This window comes from Anolis sagrei, chromosome 2, assembly GCF_037176765.1.
Source record: "Anolis sagrei isolate rAnoSag1 chromosome 2, rAnoSag1.mat, whole genome shotgun sequence".
Lineage (NCBI taxonomy): Eukaryota > Metazoa > Chordata > Lepidosauria > Squamata > Dactyloidae > Anolis > Anolis sagrei.
Window position 1 is genome coordinate 37,568,461 of NC_090022.1, and position 21,998 is coordinate 37,590,458.

Genomic DNA, 21,998 nt, shown 5'->3' on the forward strand with positions numbered 1-21,998 from the left:
ATCAGTCCCTGACAAATTAGGGCATTTGAAGGGTACACTTTAACCAGGAAACTCAACAGTGAAGAACCATGAGAGCTGCAATCTAGTATCTAGAGGGCCATAATTACCCATCCCCTGCAGTACAAATAGTCAGATCCATTAAGAGTTTGAATTGGTATTAGGGAAATTCCTATGATCATTTGCTTATAGCTAAATGAAAAAAAATCCTGTAGTTTCATATAGGGGTAGTACATAGGTCCAAAATAGGTTTACAACAGTGGGAATAAATTTGGGGCTCTGGTCAATATTTTAGTTTGCAAAATAAAATTTTATTAAAAGAAAACCCTATTGCCACCTACGAACAAAATAGGTTCAAGTTACACAGTCAAAATCAGGGATGGGAGAAGCTCTTTGAAAAGGAAATGAATAATGAAACTCTTTCATGATACTGAAAATAATTAGTTACACAAGTGGGGCCAGGAGGAGACAGGCTTAATTAAAAACCTCCTTCAGGCTTTTGCAGCATGGAGGCCTCCACAGGGTTGGGTATATCATGAAAAATAAAATTTGCAAACTGTAAGTGGACATGCATGGTTCTCTGCCCTGAAGTACCTGAATAAATTACCTCCGTGCTTACAGTATAAATAAAGTATGCCAAGCTTCTGCTCTGAAGGGGGAAATGCAGGGGTGTCTGCTTCTCTGTCTCCAGTCCTTGCATTCATAATATTTCTCTTATTAAACCAAAAACACAGGCACCACACTGTTTAAACCACGGTTTGTTTTGACAAAATGAATGTAATGTCCGCTTCAGTTCTGCAATCAGAATATTGTCACAAAACCAAACAGCATTACCTTTGCTATGCGGCTGCATATTTTAATAAATATCTTTAATTTACTGTCCATCATAAAGTGCTTTAGTGTTGCATGAAGCATAGTATATAATTTACAGCCTTGCCTAGGATTCAGCAGAATATATACACAGTGTATATTGAGAGTAATTAAATTTGAGTTGCACACACAAATAATACGATATGAAAAATTTAAGTCACCAAGGAAATCTAATCACTAAATTAAAAATAAGGAATGGTGTGGCATAGGAAATATTTGGAGTAAATATTTTCATATCTCCAGCTGTGACAATTGATGAAGAGGTCCAATGTATATGTATATTGGTTTGGGAAAGGGAAAGGTAAGGCACAGGAAAGAAACAACATGATGGCACGGCCTCCTCCTATAAAAATTCTGCCTTACCAAATGAAATTTTCCATCAATCCCCACATTTCTTGCATTTCAAAGAGAGAGAGACTAAAAATTAATCACACATAGAACTCTATTAATTGTGTTCTCATTCCCTTAATAATATACTTTATTTATTCCCTCTCTATCTCCCCAAGGGGACTCAGGGCGGATTACAGAACACACATATGGCAAATATTCCATGCCATTATACAATTAACAAGGAAAGACAATACATAAACAGAGGCAAAGGCTCTTCCCATCTTTTTCCATTTCCAGCATCTGAAGGCTGTCATTGACTCCGGCCACCCGGGGGAGGGGGAGGGCTGTCGCGCCATCTTCCATGCCAAGGAGCTTTGTCATCCATAGACGTCTTCCTGATAGAATCACGGGCATGTCCTTATGGGCACCTTTTATTACTTTCCTGCTTAAAGTGATACCTATTTATCTACTCACGTTTGTTTTCAATCTGCTAGGTGAGCAGAAGTAGGGGCTGATGGCAGGTGCTCACCCAGAAGCTGGGCTTGAACTGCCAACCTTTTGATTGGCAGGATTTTCTGCAACTTAGCAGCTTAACCAAGCCAAGCATAGATGCACCCTTACCATTCTAGGTGAATCTACGCTATAATTAATGCAGCTTGACACCACTTTAATTGCCATGGAATCCTAGGAGTTGTGGTTTTCCTTCTCTGTTCATGAGGGCTAGTGCCTTACCAAAGTATAAATCCCAGGGTTATAACAGCATTGATCCTTGCCAGCTAAGGTCATGTCAAACTGCATTAATTCTACAGTGGAGATGCACCTCTTTTCTTTGCATACTTATTTCGAAATGATCAGCTGGGGTTTTAACATATTGTAGTACTAGGAAACTGGGAAGTGGAGGGGAATTTTATTGAAAAGAACAGAATTCTTATTTGGGGGACAGTGCCCTGATTTTGCCCTCCTACAACCCACAACCATGGTGATGCTGCCATGCTATATTAGGCATAACCAGCAACCACACCTACATATCAGTGATGAAATTTGCTCTTTGGGAAGGTTCAATGTGCTATTAGACATTGGGTGAGTAACTGGCTCACCCAAACATTTATTTTGCTATCTTTTTGCTGGTAGGACAGGGGGTGGGGGGCACAAACAGAAAAATCTTAAGAAGCAGTGGTATAGATCTCTTTGACAAGAAATTTCTATTTGCCCTAGCAATTATTATTATTAGTAGTAATAGCAGTAGTAGTAGTATTCTTTACATCCTACATTATTTATATCCCGCTTTATCTCTCTAAAAAGAGACTCAAGCATAGACAAGAATAAAGCATGGTAGGTATAGAAGGCCAAAGGCACACAAGAGAATTACCATTTCTCACCCTTGGGAAAAAGTATGGTTTAAAATGCATACCAAAAGTAATATTCTCAGAGAAAAATTTGACCCCAAGGAACTGATTTTTCATGAGCAAATGTATTGTTTCCATGCATCAGTACAAACAAATCACTATAGAGATCTCAAAGAGCTGCATTGCCTCATTCAACCTTTGGAAATATATGGCATGGGTCACAATTTACATCTTTTCAGACCCTCTTGTATCCTACTCCACAGCTGTTTGAATATGATTTACAGCCTGAGACCTTAATATCATAGTGTACTAGATGTGAAGCTGACTGATATCAATGAAAGCTCATGCTAAAATAAAAATCAGTCTTAAAAGTTGTTGCTAGTTTCCTCCCCTCTCTTCTTTTTGGGGAAACTCAGTGTGTTAATCCTTCCTTGACACTTGTCCTTTGCTTTGCTATACTTTTGGTCTTCACCACACTGCCCTTGGTGTCTTATCTGACTTGCTTTGATCCCTTGTGTTAACTTTCCCTCACTAATGTTATTCACACACCATTTAAACCGGCTGCAATTCCTTAACCCAGATCCTTTGTGAATCCATAATGTAAATTCATGACACCCACATATAAAGAAACCTTTGTGTGTGTGTGTACGATTGTGGCTGGGGTGTGGGTGATGCTACTCCAATTCAGGAGAGAGTTGCAGATTGTAAAATTTCATTTATTTATCAGTTAATTCATAGATTAAAACATCAGGATGAAAACCTGAGGCTCATTGTTATTTCACTTTTAAAGGTCATGATTGTGTGTGGAAAGCAATGAAAATAGAAGATAAGTATCTTCCGTGTGGATTAGCAAACATGATTTCTAAGTCAATATTAATTAGCAGCAATCTATTAAAATATTGTACTACGTTCCTTCTATTTAAATGTAAATCTCACCATATTTTGTCTTCCCATTCTTTCCATTGCTGTTGACAGACCCACTAATTAAGATTTAGAGGTGCCACTTCCTAACATAAAACCACTGGAAATATTCTACTGCGTAGTCACTGAGAGAAGTGGGGAAGAAAAGTGAAATATTGACCCATTTCCTATAAAGGGTCATGTATACAACAGAAGCTCTAGTAAGTTATTATACCAGAATTACGAAGCACCATTGTAATTATTACCAGAAAATCATATCCAGACTTGTGTACAGTCAATAGTACAAACAATAATAATGTTTTGTGTCAAGGCAGTTCAAATTCTCTCTATTTCTGATCTGCCTTCAGTAACTGACTGGCTGCTTTGGCTGATTTGTCTATTTATTTATCTGCACATTTAACATCATGTTTGTCTTGTTAACATTTGCACATGTCTGAGGCTTAATGAAAAGCAGTATTGTGACACCAGCACTTTAGATACAGAAATGGCATGGCGACCCTGGATTGAGCTACATTTTGGGCCCCTTAATGCACAAGAACCCATTTGAGTCAGCTCTGTTTGGTACTTGGATAGGAAACTGTTAGTAGATGACAAGGCTGTAGGCTATAATGCAGAGGAAGGAATTGATAAAACCACCTCTGAGTATTCTTTGCCTAAGAAAACCCTATGAAATTCATGGGCTCGCCAATAGGCAACTTGACGACACACAAAGATATAGCACATTGCTGTCTCCAGGTGTACAGAGTCAGAAATGCCCTTTTTGTGAGCAATGCTAAAGCAAAATGCTAGTAGAATAAACCTTGGACTTTGACACTTCCTTGGGCACAACCACAAGTATGTAACCAGAAGCTTTTGTTTCCATTTTCAAAGCCAACTAAATGACTTTTTCCTTGTTAGTAGATCACTCGCAGAAACCTCAACATGTTGTTGTTGCTGCTGTTGTTGTTTTACAAATTCAAGTCACAGAGGCTTTCCTGTTGTCTTCCTCTGAGGCTGTGTGAGGACTTGCTCCAAGACATCCCATGGATTTCCATGGTTACATGGGGATTCGAACCCTGTTCTCTTAGAGTCCTAGTCCAATACTCAAACCACTATACTGAGATGATTCTCTTTAATTTTTACTAAATGGACATTACAGAAATTTGACTCACTGCTAGTATGTTTCCAGCCCATGTTCAAGGTGTAAATAATGACAATCAGAGCTCTACAGGTCTCCGAGCCCCATAAGGTGCCTCTCCCTATGAAGAGATGACAGTTATTAAAATCTGCTTTGGAGTCCTGAGGCCACACATGCATAAAGAGGGGATATGAGAGATTTCTCAGCTGTAATGACCTATCAGTGGAATGGACCTTACAGTGGCCCCATGAATTTCCAGGAACTGAAAGCTATATTTCAGAGAAAGGAACTGGTAAAACCACTTCTGAGTGTTCATTGCCTTAAAAAAACTCTGTGAAATTCATGGGGTTGCCTTATGTCAGCAGGATACCTGAAGTCACACACAGGATGATTTGACAAGGAGAGACCTGACCACTTTTTTAAAAAGTAGAAAATGTGTTATAGTGCTGTAAAAAAAGGAGGGGAAGTATGCCTTCTGAACATTGTAAAAAAGTCCAAGATGAGGGCAAAGATCGGCCTACTCTTTATACACCAAAAACATAACTGAAGCAGTGCCCCACATTTGATTGAGCATGTACACTATAGCATTGTTGTCATGTGCTTTTAAGTCAACTCTGACTCATGGTGACTCTATCATGGGAGTTTGGGGCAAGTTTTAGTCAAAAGGAAGTTTTCTATTGTTATCCCCTGAGACAGAGAAGATGTCCCACTCTTGCCTATGGTTACCCAGTTGAACCTTAGTCTACTGGAGTCTTAGTTTAACACAACACACAACACCATTCAGGTACACCACTATAGTATAGATACAATAAATATGACGTTGTCCTTCATGGCATAGGAAAAGTCAATGACACCAAGTAGAGCAGACAAGATGTCCTAGCCTAATCTTCCCTTTTTTTTCTAGGTTGAGGACAGTTTTAAAGTAGACTTTCTGACACACAAAAAGAAAAGGAATACAAAAGTATTAAGGAATCTTCTTGGCACAGACATCGAGTGGACTAGTACATGAATTAAAGAGATTAATTACACCATGATTTAGGCACACACTCGTTATTATTAACAAAGAGAAATGTGCCCAAAATTAACAAGGGGGAGGATTGTTCTTTTTCAGACAGCAGGACTTCAAGTCATCAAGGAGAGAAGGAGATTTCTATAATTATTAAGCCAGCATGACAAATGAAGCTGAAGCTGCTTACCTTCCACGCAGGAGGGCTGAGCTCGCGTTGTGCCAGCAACTTGCCCAGGGAAGCAAGAACACTTGACAGTTTGTGACCGCTCTTCAATCTTGTTCTTGTTGCAACACCGGTGCACTGCAACCACTTCACATGTCCCTTGCTTCACTTGGTGGTGGCCTGTTAATGATGAAGGCACACACTGTTGGCTCAACTATGGTTACAAAAACAGAAGGACATGGCTTCCTCCATTACACTCCCCCTGCCCCAGTTACAGGTAATCTTATCAGAGTTAGCATCATGCTGACACACGTGTATCTTTTCTGTGTAACCATGAAGATCATTCCTGGAAGTTTATGTGATGGGAACTAGATGTGGGGAATTCTTCTCATAGTCCTTAACACAAACCTCACATCACCTGAACCTGACCACAGTAGCGAGAGGTTTTTGGACACTGTTTTGCAAAAAAGCAAATCTCCCTTGCTCTGCTCAGGCGAAGAGCTTTTTGAGCCATAGATAAATTTTGTAAGGTTCCCCCCTTACATGTATGCATATTTTCCCATGCAAAAGAAGTTATCAGATATTTAGTTCTGCCAGGTGACTACTGTTAGTCTGTGTATGTTGAGATATTTTTAACATTCAATTAATGTGGAACTGGATTTTGTTGGTTTTGATCAGAGGTTGTTGGTGGCTTCTATGCCAGTAGGGTGGAGAAGAGATAGATATTTTATTGAAATTTTAAAGAAACTAAGATAAAGGTCAAGGTTTTCCCCTGACATGAACTCTGGGGGTTTCTGCTCATCTCCATTTCTAAGCCAAAGAGCCGGCATTGTCCGTAGGGTTATGTGGCTGGCATGACTGGATGGCACGCCGTTATCTTCCTGTTGGAGCAGTACCTATTGATCTACTCACATTTGCATGTTTTCAAACTGCTAGGTTGGCAGAAGCTGGGCTGAAAGTGGGCGCTCACTTTGCTCCCCGGATTCAAACCTGTGACCTTTCAGTCAACAAGTTGAGCAGCTCAGCAGTTTAACCCACTGCGCCACTGGGGGGCCCTTAAAGAAACTAAACAAAGGCTAAATACTAGCCTTGAAGTTGGTTCAGCACCTTGGATAGCTCATTCAAAGTTTGAATGTTTGGAAGGAGCAGATTCACCCACAAAATAAGGCCACCAACTGCTAGTGATTTGGATTCTTTTATTCTTTTCTGTTCTGTTGACAACAATGGTGGAAGCAAACTCTACTGAAAGAAATGAGACTTTCTTCTTGTAAGACATATACAGAAGTACACTAGAAATGACTGTATGTAATATATATTTCAGTTTATAATTGACTGCTGAATATCATGCTGCATGAACAATGACTAGAGTAATAAACTGGCACTTTCCCATTTACAGTGTATTACTTTCCATATAAAATGCTCTGCTGTTCAAAGAAAATATAGCCATTAAAAAGAACATATGCTATAGATATTCATAATGTTCATCACTCAGACTAGAATCAACTTCCACTGGGTTTAGGAATGCACTGCCCCACTGCTACTCCTTCATCACTTTCTCATATAAGTTCTAAACTTCTCTCACTCCTAAAATGTTGTCGGATACTTGCTCATCATCTCATTCTCAGCTTTCTCCCCCTCCCCCCCTTCTCCTCTTTAGATTGCAAGGTCTTCAAGGCATTGGTTACAGCTTATCAGTGTTTGCAAAGCCTTAGGTAAATTAACCGCCCAATGTGATAGCAATTTCTTTTAATAATTGAGTTAGTTGAGCAGAAGTGTGATTTGGAGAATAATAAAACAGAGTCATCAAAGCAGCACAAATGTTTCTTACACAGAAAGAAAAATCATGGACCCAAATGTGGGATTGGTATTACATGTTTAAGGAATGCATAAAAGAAACAAGCTGTTATAGAATAATAGAATTGAAAGAGACTACTAAGGCCATCCAGTCCAATCCCATTTTGCCATGCAGGAATTCACAACTACAGCATTCCCAACAGATAGCCATCCAGCCTCTGTTTAAAAACCTCTAGAGAAAACTCCACCACCCTTCAAGGCAGCATATTCCTCTGTCCTCCAGTTCTTACCATCATAAAGTCCTAATGTTCAGGAGAAGCCTCTTTTCTTGTAGTTTAAATCCATTATTTCTCATCCTAGTCTCTGGAGCAGTAGGAAAAAAAGCTTGACCCCTCATTAGTGAAACATCCTTTAAAATATTTAAATATGACTATCATTGCTGGTTCATTGGCTGTTGGTTTGATGGTTGCTCTTATATGCTGTTATAATGTTGTTTTATTCTGTTTTATGCTGTTGTCTATGTATTTTAATGTGTTAATTTTAACTGTTTGATCGGGCTCAATCCCATGTAAGCCACCTGAGTCCCTTCAGGGAGATGGAGGCAGGGTACAAATATAAAGTTTATCATCATCATCATCATCATCACCACCACCACCATGTCCCCCCTTAACTTTCCCTTCTTCAAGCTAAACATGCCCAGCTCCCCAAGCTACTCCTCATAGGGCTTGAATTGTGTGTCCCAGATGTGGGACACAGTATTCCTCATGAAGTCTGATCAAAGGAGAATAGAATGATATTATTGCTTTCCTCAATCGAGACACATTGCTCCTATTGATGCAATCTACAATTTCACTGGCTTTCTAAAGTTGCTGCATCACCTTGTTGACACGTGTTGATCTTCTTCTTCTCTCCCTTCATGGGTCATGTCCTTCAACTGGGAGGAGAAATAAAATGACAGTCTATACATCAAGATATTTCAGTTCTTACCCAGAGCCTCGTAATTCCTTGCGATATCTTGAAGGCTCTGTCTTCCAGTGTCATTGGTTCCCAAGTGGACCAAAAGAAAATAATAATGGTTTATACTAGGCCTGGGTAACAACGGAAAAATTTGTTTCTAAAATCAATTTGTATTTGGGGGGTTTTTTTGTTTCGATATTTAAAATAATTACAAAATTTTCCTTTTAAAAAGTTCGATATTTACGAAATTTCGTAAATGTGAAAAAAATTACAAAACATTAACGAATCGATTTCCGAAACAATAACGAATCGATTCGTTAATGGCGGACGCGACCGCGAAATACGCTAAAAAACCTCCAAAACCTTCTGAAGCTTCCCTCTCCCTCTGTTGTTGACTGTTGGTGTGATATTATAATTTTTTTTCACTAATTAAACAAAAAACTTGCCCCAGACATGCGGAAATAATAACGAAATGACCTCAGAACAATAACGAAACAAATACAATAACGAAATACGAAGCATTTACAAAACGTGTTTAAAAATTCGTTTTTTAAAAAAATTGCTCCAGAATGGTTCATTATTGTTTTGTAATTGAAAAAATTAACGAATTATTAACGAATTATGAATTAACGAAACGAAACCGCCCAGCCCTAGTTTATACACTTGATGAGTCTTGTCAGCCTCTCTGTTACATCATGGATTTTTGACCCAAGGAAACAACACGCCTCACAAGGAGATATCACTGCTTCTGTCCTTCTCAGTAGGGAGTCCCCTACCACCACCACACATCTTCTCTGAAGATTAGCAGGAGCTATTCAAAGTGATACATCTTGAAAGGCCAAGCGCACATTCTCTGGGGACTGACATTGTTGTATTTCCTGTCATCACTTATTAGGAAAAGAGCTTCAAATAGAAGTTCTATCCCCATCATTCTATTTCTACATGTTACTGTCCTCCTGTGTTTAGAAACTATCCTCCTCCTCATTAGTGACATCTATTTTGTGTTCCTCGTCCAGGACAGTTTATTGTGCTCTATCCAAGGAAACCTCTTCCTTCCTAATACATTGAAGATTAGATACACAGATCTCAAGTTGCTACACCTTCTCTTCCATGGTCATGAACTTGTATTTGCTATGGGTATAGCTACCTATATCCTTTAGTAAGAACACAAACATATCACAGCACTTGCAGGTGACTGTAGCAGCTCCCACATCCTCCATATTCAGTAATCTTAAGTACATACTGAAACAGAAATTTGAGACTTCTCCTTAAAGGTCCCCCACTAAACACCCACACAAACTGATGTTTGTCTTCTCTATTAAACAAGCTCCTGATTGCTAAGCTCTAGGAACGGGGCTTCAGTCATATAAAGAGCTGGGTTGACACTGTTTTGTAGCCTCCAACTAAGTTTCTGACTCACTTCTTCTCAGCAGATACTTCACTCCCCTCACACTATGTGCTCAGACACAGAATCTGGGGCAACAAACAATAGAATATTACAATAGAATATCAGAATACTAACAAACAAGCACACACATGCATACAGAGGATTCAAGACACCTTACATTTTTAAGGTGATGGAAATCGAGAGGGTGCCATCTTACTATCAGAACAGTTGAATTAAGACAAGAGCAGGGGCGGCTCATCCATTACACGAAGTAAGCGGTCGCAGAACACTTTTTTTGCCAGGGGCGCAGAGGCGCCTCTGTAAGTGCCCCTCGACTGCCACTTGAGGAGCACCCCCTCAGCTCACAACACCCCTAGCAGTCCGGGGGGAGCCTCAGCTTTCTTGCCTCGCTGCCAGGCGATCCTCTTCCCAAAGGGGCCGGGCGCTTGAGCCTCGCCTAGCCCCTCTCGTTCCTGCTCCACCCAGCCACCAGGTGCGCAAGCAGAGCCAGCGCTCAATCATTCTCCGCGTTCGATCCCTTCCCCATGACCGGCTCCCTTTCCTGATCCCCTGGTGCTCCACCCGCCTCCTCTCCTCTCCCCAATCTGTGGGTGGGCCAAGGGGCGGAGCCGCCGCACCTGGCCTGCTTCGGGTCCGGAGGCGTGTCTGAAGACCTCAGCGTGCTCAACAAAAGTTGCCTCTTCTCCTGACTTTCTCTTCATCCATTGGGACCAAGAGAGAGAGAGAGAGAGAGAGCTCCTCCGGCTGGAGGTATCTCCCACCTCCGCTCTCTCCTTTGTTTTTGCGCCTACCTTCAGGAAAGGTGGGCATCTCCACCTCTCTCTCTCTCTCTCTCTCGGTCCCAATGGCTGAGGAGAAAGTCAGGAGAAGAGGTGACTTTTGGTGCACACGCCGGGGTCTTCAGGCACGCCTCTAGACCCAAAGCGGGCCAGGCAAGGGAGCAAATGCGGCAAGTGTAGTTACTGGGATGTATAGTTCACCTACAATCAAAGAGCATTCTGAACTCCACCAATGATGGAACTGAACCAAATATGGCACACAGAACTCCCACGACAAACAGAATATATATACACACACACACATATATATATATATATATATATATATATATATATATATATATATGATTGGTTGGGGGGGCGCCAAAATACTGTTTGCTTACCATTGAAAATTACCTAGGGCCGCCTGGACAAGAGTATAAGAGTCACACCAAGCTAGGAATCCTGAAAGCCATAATCCTGAATTTAGAATTATCCCAACCTATCCCTTCAGTGTTAGTAAGATTAAACAAAGGGAGAATCTCATGGATACTGAGGTTTATTACACCAAGTTTCGTGACTTAACATATCATCCAAATGCAAGCATTATCTTTTCTTCACTCATTGATTAAACTATTGAGTTCATTATCATAAGATGCAGCATTGACCTCCAAACCGGATACCTTCAAAGGGAGTGTGGAGATTATTATTAGGTTCATCGTCATTATTTCTTTATATACCACCATCAAATTTACATGGTGCTTTACAGTAGAACAACTAATAACATTGGGTCCTGTCAAAAGCATACAATCTAAAATATATGTAAGTGCACATACACAGGGAGAGGAGGAGCTGTGCATGTTTAGCCTGCAGAAGGCTGAGATAGCCATGTATAAATATGTGAGGGGAAGCCGTAGGGAAGAGGGAAGAGGCTTGTTTCTGCTGCCCTGGAGACTAGGATGCAGAACAATGGCTTCACACTACAGGAAAGGAGATTCCACCTGAACTTTAGGAAGAACTTCCTAATTGTGAGAGCTGTTCAGCAGTGAAACTCTCTACCTTGGAGTGCAATGGAGACTCCTTCTTTGGAGACTTTTAAACAGAGGCTGGGTGGCCATCTGTTGGAGGTGCTTTGAATGAGATTTTCCTGTTTTTTGGCAGGGGGTTGGACTGGATGGCTCATCAGGTCTCTTCCAACTCTATGATTCTATGAATAACAAAACAGAAAACTATACCATACAACTGCACAAAAATCACCCATATAAGGCAGGGGGACAACACAAAGCAAATAGACCAATGCATGTAATCAAAATATACAAAACAATGCCAATCTAAAATTCCAAAGACTCTGGAAAACAAAAACAAAAAGTTTGCACCTGCTGGAATTATGGAAACTAAAACTATAAGTGGCACACTACTGACTATGGATAGGTAGTCACCCAGTACCAGAAGTAACACACCCATATATCACTTTCACAGGGACACACGTACTGCATTCATTTCATGCTTGTAAGTTGCCTATGGGCAATAGTTTTACTGGTATGTGAAAAGAATACTGGACTAGATAGCCCTTTTTTCTCATTCAGCATGCATCTTCCTAGGTTCTTATATCTCAAAAGGAACATAGATTATTCTCATCCCATACTACTTTACACATGCATGTTAACATTAATACTATTCATGTGGTTGAAAAAGCAACTTGCTCAAGGCAATCTGGAGTTGCTCTATAAGATTTCAGATCCAAGCTGGAATTTAACATAGATCCAAGGCCAATACTCTATCTACTAGAATGCATGAACTGTACGATATCCATATCTGGGGTAACATGTGTGTTCCATTAATTGGCATTCAGACCTAGAGTGGTAGACTGGAAAAATGCAAGAGAAAATGTAGTTTTTCATTTTCACACTGAATAATGCATAGGAAATATGAGATTTTATGCCACCCTCCGTGCCCCACCGCACTTTTAAACAAAATAAGCTACAGCTGTGAGATGCATAATGCATTTTACAGGAAGTTGGGAAAATGTTGATCGCAGCATAAAAGTGTCTCTCACAGCCAGTGTGTTATGTTTATTGGCAGGTTATGTATTTTTGTGGAAGTGCCTAATATCTATGTAATAGCAATAAAATGAAGCCTCCAATGGGCAACAGATGCATTGTAAACTGAGAAATAAATAAGCCCAAGAACACCACTCTGCCCCTTCCATATTCTATTAGATGAGTGCTTAACATCTCCAGGTACATATTCTCAAGCATTAATAAAGAGCAGAATTTACAAAAGAAATACCTTCAGTAAAAATACTACAGAAGATATTGTTTGAGATAGTGAAGAAACTACACTTTGTTAAATCTTGTGATTTGTTAAATCTCCTTGTTATGTTTTATCTTTTATTTTGTGGTGCATCTTATATTGATTACATTATCATTGTATTTTTATAATTTATGTTTTGATTGCATTGTTGCTGTTTTGTAAGCTGCCCCGAGTTCCTCTAGGGTGGTGGGGTGGGATATAAATAAAGATATTATTATTATTATTATTATTATTATTATTATTATTATTATTATTCTGACACAAAAATACAGTATGTCACAGCAAACAAGATCTATATGCTGGATTTCGCATCACAAAATCACAAGTTGAACACTTTCCAAGCGTCTTGGACTGTGTGATGCATTTTTGAATGCTGCATGCAGATCCAAGTAAGGTGGCCTTTTATAGTTGACAGATTGTGCTTTTGTCAATGTTTATTGTTTCCAAATGCCGGCTGAGATCTTTTGGCACAGCACCCAGTGGGCCGATGACCACTGGGACCACCTGTACTGGTTTATGCCAGAGCCTTTGCAGTTCGATTTAGAGGTCCTGATAACAGCTGAATTTTTCCTGTTGTTTTTCCTCAATGAGAATGTCACTCGGTATGGCAGCATCAATAATCCAAACTTTTTTCTTTTCTGTGATGTCTGGTATATTGTGTTCCAAATCTTTGCCAGTCTGGATTTGAAAGTCCCACAGTATTTTTGCATGTTCATTTTCTATGACCTTTGCAGGTTTATGATCCCACCAGTTCTTTACTACTGGCAGGTGACACTTCTGACATAAGTTCCAATGAATCATTTGGGCCACAGAGTTGTGCCTCTGTTTGTAGTCTGTTTGTGCAATTTTCTTGCAGCAGCTGAGGATATGATCAATGGTTTTATCAACTTCCTTGCACAGCCTGCATTTTGGGTCATCAGCTGATTTTTCAATCTTGGCCTTAATTGCATTTGTTCTGATGGCTTGCTCCTGGGCTGCAAGAATCAGGCCTTCTGTCTCTTTCTTTAGGGTTCCATTCGTGAGCCACAACCAGGTCTTCTCCTTATCAAACTTTCCTTCAATTTTGTCAAGGAACCGCCCATGCAATGCTTTGTGGTGCCAGCTGTCAGCTCTGGTTTGTAGTGCAGTTTTCTTGTACTGATTTATTATTATTATTATTATTATTATTATTATTATTATTATTATTATTTGATTCGCTCCTGATATTATAAATAAAAAATATTGTTATTGTTATTATTGCACTTTGTTATGTTTGCTAATAAGGCATTTTATTAAATGGATTATTAGATGTCACAAGCAGCACTGATAGCAATAGATGTTCTCTTGATAGCTAGCTGAAGCGGATGAGCTTTTTTGAGTTTTTGGACTGTAATACCTTGCTTGCCAGAAGAGCAGAGACAGTTTGCAACTGGTTTCACACTGTCTTAAGAGAATGCAAAAGTGACCAGCAGCTAATAAAGTGGCTTAAGGTTCAAAGTACAGGCAGTCCCAAATTTGCATACATCCTATTTACAAATGGCTCACAGTTAAGAACAGGGCTGAGACAACAGGAAGTGAGAGAAATCTACCCCTCGGAAGGGAAATTAACTCCTGAAAGAGTTATCATGGGGGAAAGCTGAAGCTGAACCTTTATACCAATGCTTGTTTTCACAACAAGCCAAATTTTTCAAACTCCAATTATCACAAGGACAGAAAGTGTGGTGTAATCTTCTGAACAGGGGCACAGGCAGCAAAATAAACAACATGGGTGTGTTAACCCTTCCCTGTGCTATTCAAAGTTTGCATGCATGTGTGTGTGTGCACACGAGTGCGCAAACACATGCATCAGGATTTATACTTTAAAAATGTACCTGTTCTGACTTCCATACAAATTCAGCTTAAGAACAAACCTGCAGAACCTATCTTGTTTGTAACTTGCAGACTACCTGTACTGTGGTTTCAATATGAATGGAATGCCTGTGTCCTTCCACATGGTGCTGGATTTCAACATTTGTATTCTTAACCCCTGGCTATACTGATGGGATCCGAAGTTCAACAGCACCTGGAGACAACAGGATTTCCACACTTGTGGTACAACCTCTTGCTATTTTTAGGATTCTGCTTGCCAGTAGGCTATAATCTTTATTTTTCTGTATCCTAGTCTTCTATGTATGGACAGACAAAAGATTTATAAGACTAAAAACAAGGAATCATAAAATACAAGCAATTGCAATAAAATAAAGCATTTCGGACAGGAGCAGATGGCAACTATAGCCTACAAGATGCATTTAGTGAATGGAAACTTGGCAAGTTCAACATGTCTACTCCCATTGTGACTAATAGTAAAATTTAGGTCCAATCAACTGTATTCCAACTAAGATGTTATTTATGGAGGTCATACCCTACCTTGGCTGTCAACATGTAAGGACTTTAAGGTTCTGCTTATATGTCTGTAAATAATATATAACAATACCACCATCATTTCTCCCAGTATGCTTTCTTACGCAAAGGAAATACAACAGGTACAGTGTCCCCTAGGATGTTGTAATTGAGATAGCAAATAGCCCATAACAAAATTATTTATTTAGTACTAAATATCAATGATGACTGAAAATCATTAGCAATAACCATTTAACTTCTAGGTAATGAAAATAATATTGCACCTCATTAATACAATTTACATTATCAGGCCAATAATATATATAATTTTGCAAGATCCAATCCAGGCTACTTGAAAAGTTATGAGAATTCAGTGCAATGGACTCTGTTATAAGAGCTTATTGGTACATCATCATCTAGATGTATTGCTGACAGTGATATGTTCACAAAGCAGAGCAGTTAGCATTATATAATAGCAGAAGTTTTCTTTGACAAGGCAGTATAATTCTGAGGTCCTCCCTCAAATAAGTTTCTATCATTAACTTTGGGATTTAGTCTTTTCATTCAAAAGGATGCCGGCTAGTCCACAATGTCTGATAATTCCTGCTTGGCCCCTCTTTATCAGAGGGGGCAGTTTCAAAAAACAGCAACTCACTGGAAGAAAAAAGATCAGTGTGATATTCAAACCAGTATTTATGGTTTGTTACTCCCCTAAAAGAATCTAAAGCCAGCATATGACTTATGATTACTGACGTTTTAGGGAGACAAATCAAGGTATTGAACTCAACTACCCACATTTTGAAAACATCCCCCCCTGCAAAAGAGCAGAGCTTGATTTTGCTATTTTTATATATATAAGGGATGCCATTTACTACTCCATGGTATATAATGGAACTTGAGCCTCCACAGATTTTAGTATCTACAGGGTGTCCTGGAACCAAACCCTAGCAGATACCAAAAACCAATACACTTTTCTGTGTGTGAACTGGTTTAGACTATGATTAAGATGGCATCTCTTAGTACATTGTTTGTTCCAATAATCTCATTTTTTTTTTTTGAAAAATCTGCAGTGGTAAGAAAACATTCCCGCAGATGTGCCTCTTCATTCCCCAGTGAGGCTTTGAATGACGGCATCACTCTTGGTTGGTTTTAGAGGTCATTGGGAAGCTTAGGGCTGGTGATGAGATATGGACCATTTGAATGATTCATTGCTTGGACAATAGTTTTCCCCATCCTGCCTCCTGCCAGCATCATGCCTACCTAGGCATGCATTTTGCTATGAACAGAGATATGTACTTTGATCATTGAGCACTGAGTAAATTTACAGCAGGTATTGTATGAAATCGAAACAACTCACATTGAAAGCTAAAGTGCAGATAAATAACAGCAATATAAAGATTGTGTTTCACCACAGAGCAGAATGCTGGAAGATGACAGCTATGATCTCACATAAGTCAAACACATTTCAAAACAACTGTCTATAGAGAATAATGGGGATTTAAGGGTGGGAGATTGAGAAACAAAGAAATGGAGCACTATTCTAAAGGGAAAACAAGATGTCAATGGATAGGTAGTTAATACAACATGGCAGGGATAGGCAACTGCAGCATATCAAGGGCCCACATTACTTCCCCTGGGACCCTTAAAGTGGCAAAGGCTACCAAAAATGGGAGGAGGGGATGGCAGAACCAAAAATATGGAATTGTTTGGATGCCCAGTTTGACAAACAGGTGTTTTCCCATTTTAAACCTACTGAAAAGGTGACATTAGGTGTGTCTTCAAATTGCGTGATAATTCATGGTGACCTTGTGAATTTCATAGAGTTTTCATAGGAAAGGGATACTCGGCATTGAGCCATGGCAGTTAAAATATTTTCAAACCAAATTATTTCTACAATATCAATGAACCTAAAGACCACCCAAATGTGTAGACCTCTGGTTCACAATTGTCCAGTTTCAACTACTCAGGGGCACAGGCACCTACCATTTACATTACAAGGCATTGTAAACAAGGTCTGCTTCCCTCACCCTAGATAGAAACCACACCAGAGAGAAATCCCTCTTCTTTCATTGCTCTGAATTGCCTCCCAAAATATATACATAGTTACAAAAAATACCGGTAAATCTGCATCATTAAATCTAGTTTGGGCAATTAGTTAGACTAGAGTTCCAATCTGGTCCTGCTGACTGGTGGTGATAGAACTGGGAATCCAACATCTGGAGAGTTCCTCCTTTAAATTAACATTTCATTTGATCCTAAGTACTGAGCACTGGCTCTTGATATCCTCTCTCTCCATGGTTAGATGTGAAGACTACAGCATAATATATGTCTTGAGAGTTGTCTTGGGAGATGGAGAGTCTCAGTGGCATCATTAGAGGGGTGCAGTGGGTGCAAACTGAACTGCGTGACATCATCAGAGGGTGACAACTTGCCCAAATAACTCACCCAGCAAGAACCGATTGACCGGTTCCTTCTCTTCTTTGCCCATCTTCATCTGAAGAATTCTGTTTAAATAGTACTTGGATTGACCCACTCTCACTCCAAATAGAGGTCTCAGGACACATTTGTGTTTGCTACAATTTATCACTGGCAACCAAAGTTTCAGAAATGGAGATTGACAGCAAATGGAAATAGAAAATGGTGATTGTCCTACCCATAGAGGATTTGTGTTGTCCTTCTTTTTGAATCTGAACAATTGACAGGGAAGAAGTCATGCCATTTTTATCACATTTTGCCAGCCCCTGGAGTGGTGGTTAGTGTTGGGCTTTTAAAGAAGGACGGCTCAAGAGGGATTTCTGCTGACATAGCTGTGGTCTTTTCAAAATCCCTACTCCAGATTCTTTTTCTTTTTCTTCATAGCCCTCTGCACCATCCACTGATAGGGTTGTGTGGGATGCCATAATTCACCACACTGGGATGATATCAACCCTAATGATGCCACTGGTTGACATGTGCCAGAAATGCTGGATTTTATCTCTCACCTGCTAATGCAAAGGTACTACAAAATGCTGAAACACAAAAACTATCCATTTAGATACAGGGTATGTTATGATCTTAGCAGCCGCCTCTATTCAAGTGCTTCAAGTCATATCCATCTCATAAAAGAAAGGAGGTGGATGTTTCCCCTTTTCTTGCCAGTCGACACCCATTCGTTTCCTGAGTAACAATAATGCTATCTTCTCATCTCCTGAGTGACAGCGCTTACTGCAGAAGGCGAGACGAACCTGTGAATCTCATAATCAATGTGCACAACATAGTGAGGAAGTATAACTGCAAAGCAGGTAAGAGGAATTTGTTTAAAAAAGAAATGATGAGAAGGAGTGAATTCCCAAAGATATCGGGGGAAGCTATTATGGAAGGAAGTGCAAAGACACAAATGAGGCAAAGTTCCATTAAAACCCCACACTTTGAAGCATGGAATCCTATGCATTCCACTTATTAAAAATAACAGGGATGTTGCATACTCATGATTAAGCGCTGTTTCATGGCAGCATTTCAAATGTGTGCTGCACAACTGTAAAAGCATCTAGCCCATTGGCCTTTCTTAGTTATTATGGTGTAATTTGCCATACCACTCCATGTCTGTTACCAGGAGCCACAGCAAAAGATGAGGAAATAAAGAACATTTTGCCAGCTTTGAAGAATCCATAGGAAATGCATGAAAACGGACTGTGTAACACACACACACACACACACACATCTATACCCCCCCCCCTTCTTCACATCAGGCAGAAATATTTTTTAAAGCTGCTTCAACTCTGCAAATGAACCACTTATCCCACTCCACACTTCATTAGGTGTCTCCCACCCTGGCTGCAGAAAAATTCAGCTCTTGCTTTTTCTGTCACTCTAGTTTAAAAGAAGGAGGAACATGACAGCAGTATAAAGCAAAACCTTTGTATGGTTTTTTTGGCCCCAAAATTTGACAGATGTATTGTTTCAAACAAAGCTCAAACAATCAGGGCCAGCTATCACCTCCCAACAAAGGATTCCTCCAGACAGGAAGCAGACAGGCTTTGAAGCTGCAAGGCCATTCAATGCTAATCAAGGTGGCCAATTGCAACATTCACATTTGCTTCAAATAGACAAGAGTTCTTTCTCTCACTCTGAACAATCTAGAGATATAAACCTCACTTGCCTAGCTTCCAATAGGATGCCTCTGAGGATGCCTGCCATAGATGTGGGTGAAATGTCAGGAGAGAATACTTCTGGAACATGGCAATACAGCCCAGAAAGCTCACAACAACCTAGTGATTCCGGCCATGAAACCCTTCAACAACACAAAGCTTGGTTTTCTTCTCAGGCAAATATCTAGCCCAAGGAAAGAGGTCATGTACAGGATTCCATCTCTGATCATTTTTTCCACTGGCTATGCTAGCAAAGGGAGTTGTATCTGGAGAAGTCTATTTTATCCACCTGTGAACAAGTTTACTAGTACATACAGGTCAGATGGATATTCCAAGAGAAATGAAGAGCTGGGAACACATCAGTGACCCTTTCATCCCAACTCAATTATAGACCTATCATTTCACTTAGATTTTAAAGTTAGTTTGCAGTACACCGGCAGCTTCCTTCTTTCTTTTGTACATCAAAATCTCACTACCACCTACCACTTTTGGGGGGGGGGGGGAGGGAGAGCCAAAATATGTTTACCTTATATATTGAAAAAATCCTTTGCTTGTCATGTTATATTATATTTGTAAGGTGAAAGATCCACATAGTTAAAGCAATGGTATTCCACATAGTCACCTACAGATGTGAGAGCTGGACCTTAGGGAAGGCTGAGCAAAGGAAGATGCTTTTGAACTGTGGTGTTGGAGGAGAGTTCTGAGAGTGCCTTGGACTGTGAGAAGATCCAACCAATCCATACTTCAGGAAATAAAGCCTGACTGCTGATTGGAGGGAAGGATATTAGAGACAAAGTTGAAGTACTTTGGTCACATCATGAGGAGACAGGAAAGCTTAGAGAAAACAATTATGCTGGCAAAAATGGAAGGAAAAAGGAAGAGGAGCCAACCAAGGGCAAGATGGACGGATGGCATCCTTGAGGTGACTGGCTTGACTCTGAAGGAGCTGGGGGAGGTGATGGCCAACTGGGAGCTCTGGCGTGGGCTAGTCCATGAGGTCACAAAGAGTCGGAAATGACTGAATGAATGAACAACAACAACAACAACAACAACAACAAGGTGATAGAAAAATTGAAATTGAAAAAAATTGAAGGACCATATTCTCCCATTTGTGCCTGCTCATGTTTTGAGTTCTGCTGGGGAGGGCCTTCTTTCTGTCCCCCTTCCTTGCAGGGACTTCTGGTGGGAAGACAGGAAAGAGTCTTTTTGGTGGCTGCTCCCAGGCTTAGGAATTCCCTTCTAAAGGATTTGACTGTGGCCCTCTCTGCTATCTTTCTACAGGAAGGTTCTGCAGACCTTTGAAGATTGACTCCTCAGCAAACCAAACCTTGCAGTATTGTGCTGTACTGTGTTTTGTTTATTTATCTTTTTCAAAGTTATGGTTTATTTTATTTTATAGATAGTCTAATTATATTTTTAATTTTTGTATTTGGCATATTTTTAGCTATATTTACTATTTATACCCCACCTTCCTCTACCCCAAAGGTGACTCAAGGCAGTTTACATATAGGCAATTATTCAATGCCTTAAAACGCATACAATTTCAGTAACATTAAAATTAAAATTAAATTAATACATATTAAGCATTTAAAACATTTATGTGGGGTTTTTTTTAAAAGGCATTTTGAGTCTGAAACCTGAGAAAAGATGAGCTATAAATAAATTAATGACGGTGACATAATACCATTTATTTTAAAGAGAGAGAAATAAAAGTTTTGCCGACATCATACTATCAAGGAGTTTAAGAAAAAAGAGCAGAGAAAGAGAGATAAGATTCCATTCCTAGTATGGCAAAGAAGGTTTTTAAAAGTGCTTACATTATAAATGAAAAACAAATACTAGTCCACTTTTCCACACTTCATCCTAAAAGTGACATGTTGCGCAAACAATGTACATCTTACAAGCAATTTATTGGCACGGAATCCTAAGGAAGCAATATAAACCAGAAGTGTATTTGAAATCAAGGTGTTCGACCTCAGGTCCAAGTAATGAGAGACCCAAGAAGTTAACTAAATGAAAATCATGACCTTTCATATGTACCAGCAAAGGAAAATGCTGACAATGCAGGAGCAGGCTATATAGTACGCTAAATTCTCCAGTGGGCCTCGGAGGTCACATCTGTATGGAGATTAAAGTCCCCTGGAAATAAGTAGTGTAGGTGACCTTAGATCAGATATGAGTCAAAGCCTTCACCATGAAAAAGAGCACAGCGTTGAGTCAGAGTGGTCGATAAATCAAAGCAACTTTGACAGAAATGGGTGCTCCCAAGTAAGCAAGGTGGAAAGTCGCTGTGTCCAAAAAAGAAAGTGAGTGGGATGTAACCCACAGCAAAGTAATGCTCTGCCAACTTACTTCTGCTAGAGCTCAATACATAACTAGGTGTTTTCTCTGTCGAGATGCCAAGAATTCATTTAGCTCAAAGATATGTGTCTTGTATGAGAGACATTTACTCCTACAATGTTTCATGTTTTTATTTAAAAGGTTTTGATTTGATTCATCTGAGGCATTACTAAACACTGGTAAAAAAAAT

At 39.8% G+C, this 21,998-nt stretch overlaps 1 protein-coding gene across 1 annotated transcript in view; it reads right to left on the reverse strand.

Moving 5' to 3' along the window:
- TAFA4 (TAFA chemokine like family member 4) overlaps positions 1-21,998 on the reverse strand; it is a 161,103-nt gene that overhangs the window by 25,093 nt on the left and 114,012 nt on the right. Inside the window, exon 4 of the mRNA XM_060766393.2 lies at positions 5,778-5,933. Coding sequence (XP_060622376.1) covers positions 5,778-5,933 — 156 coding nt within the window. The remainder of the gene's footprint in view (positions 1-5,777; positions 5,934-21,998) is intronic.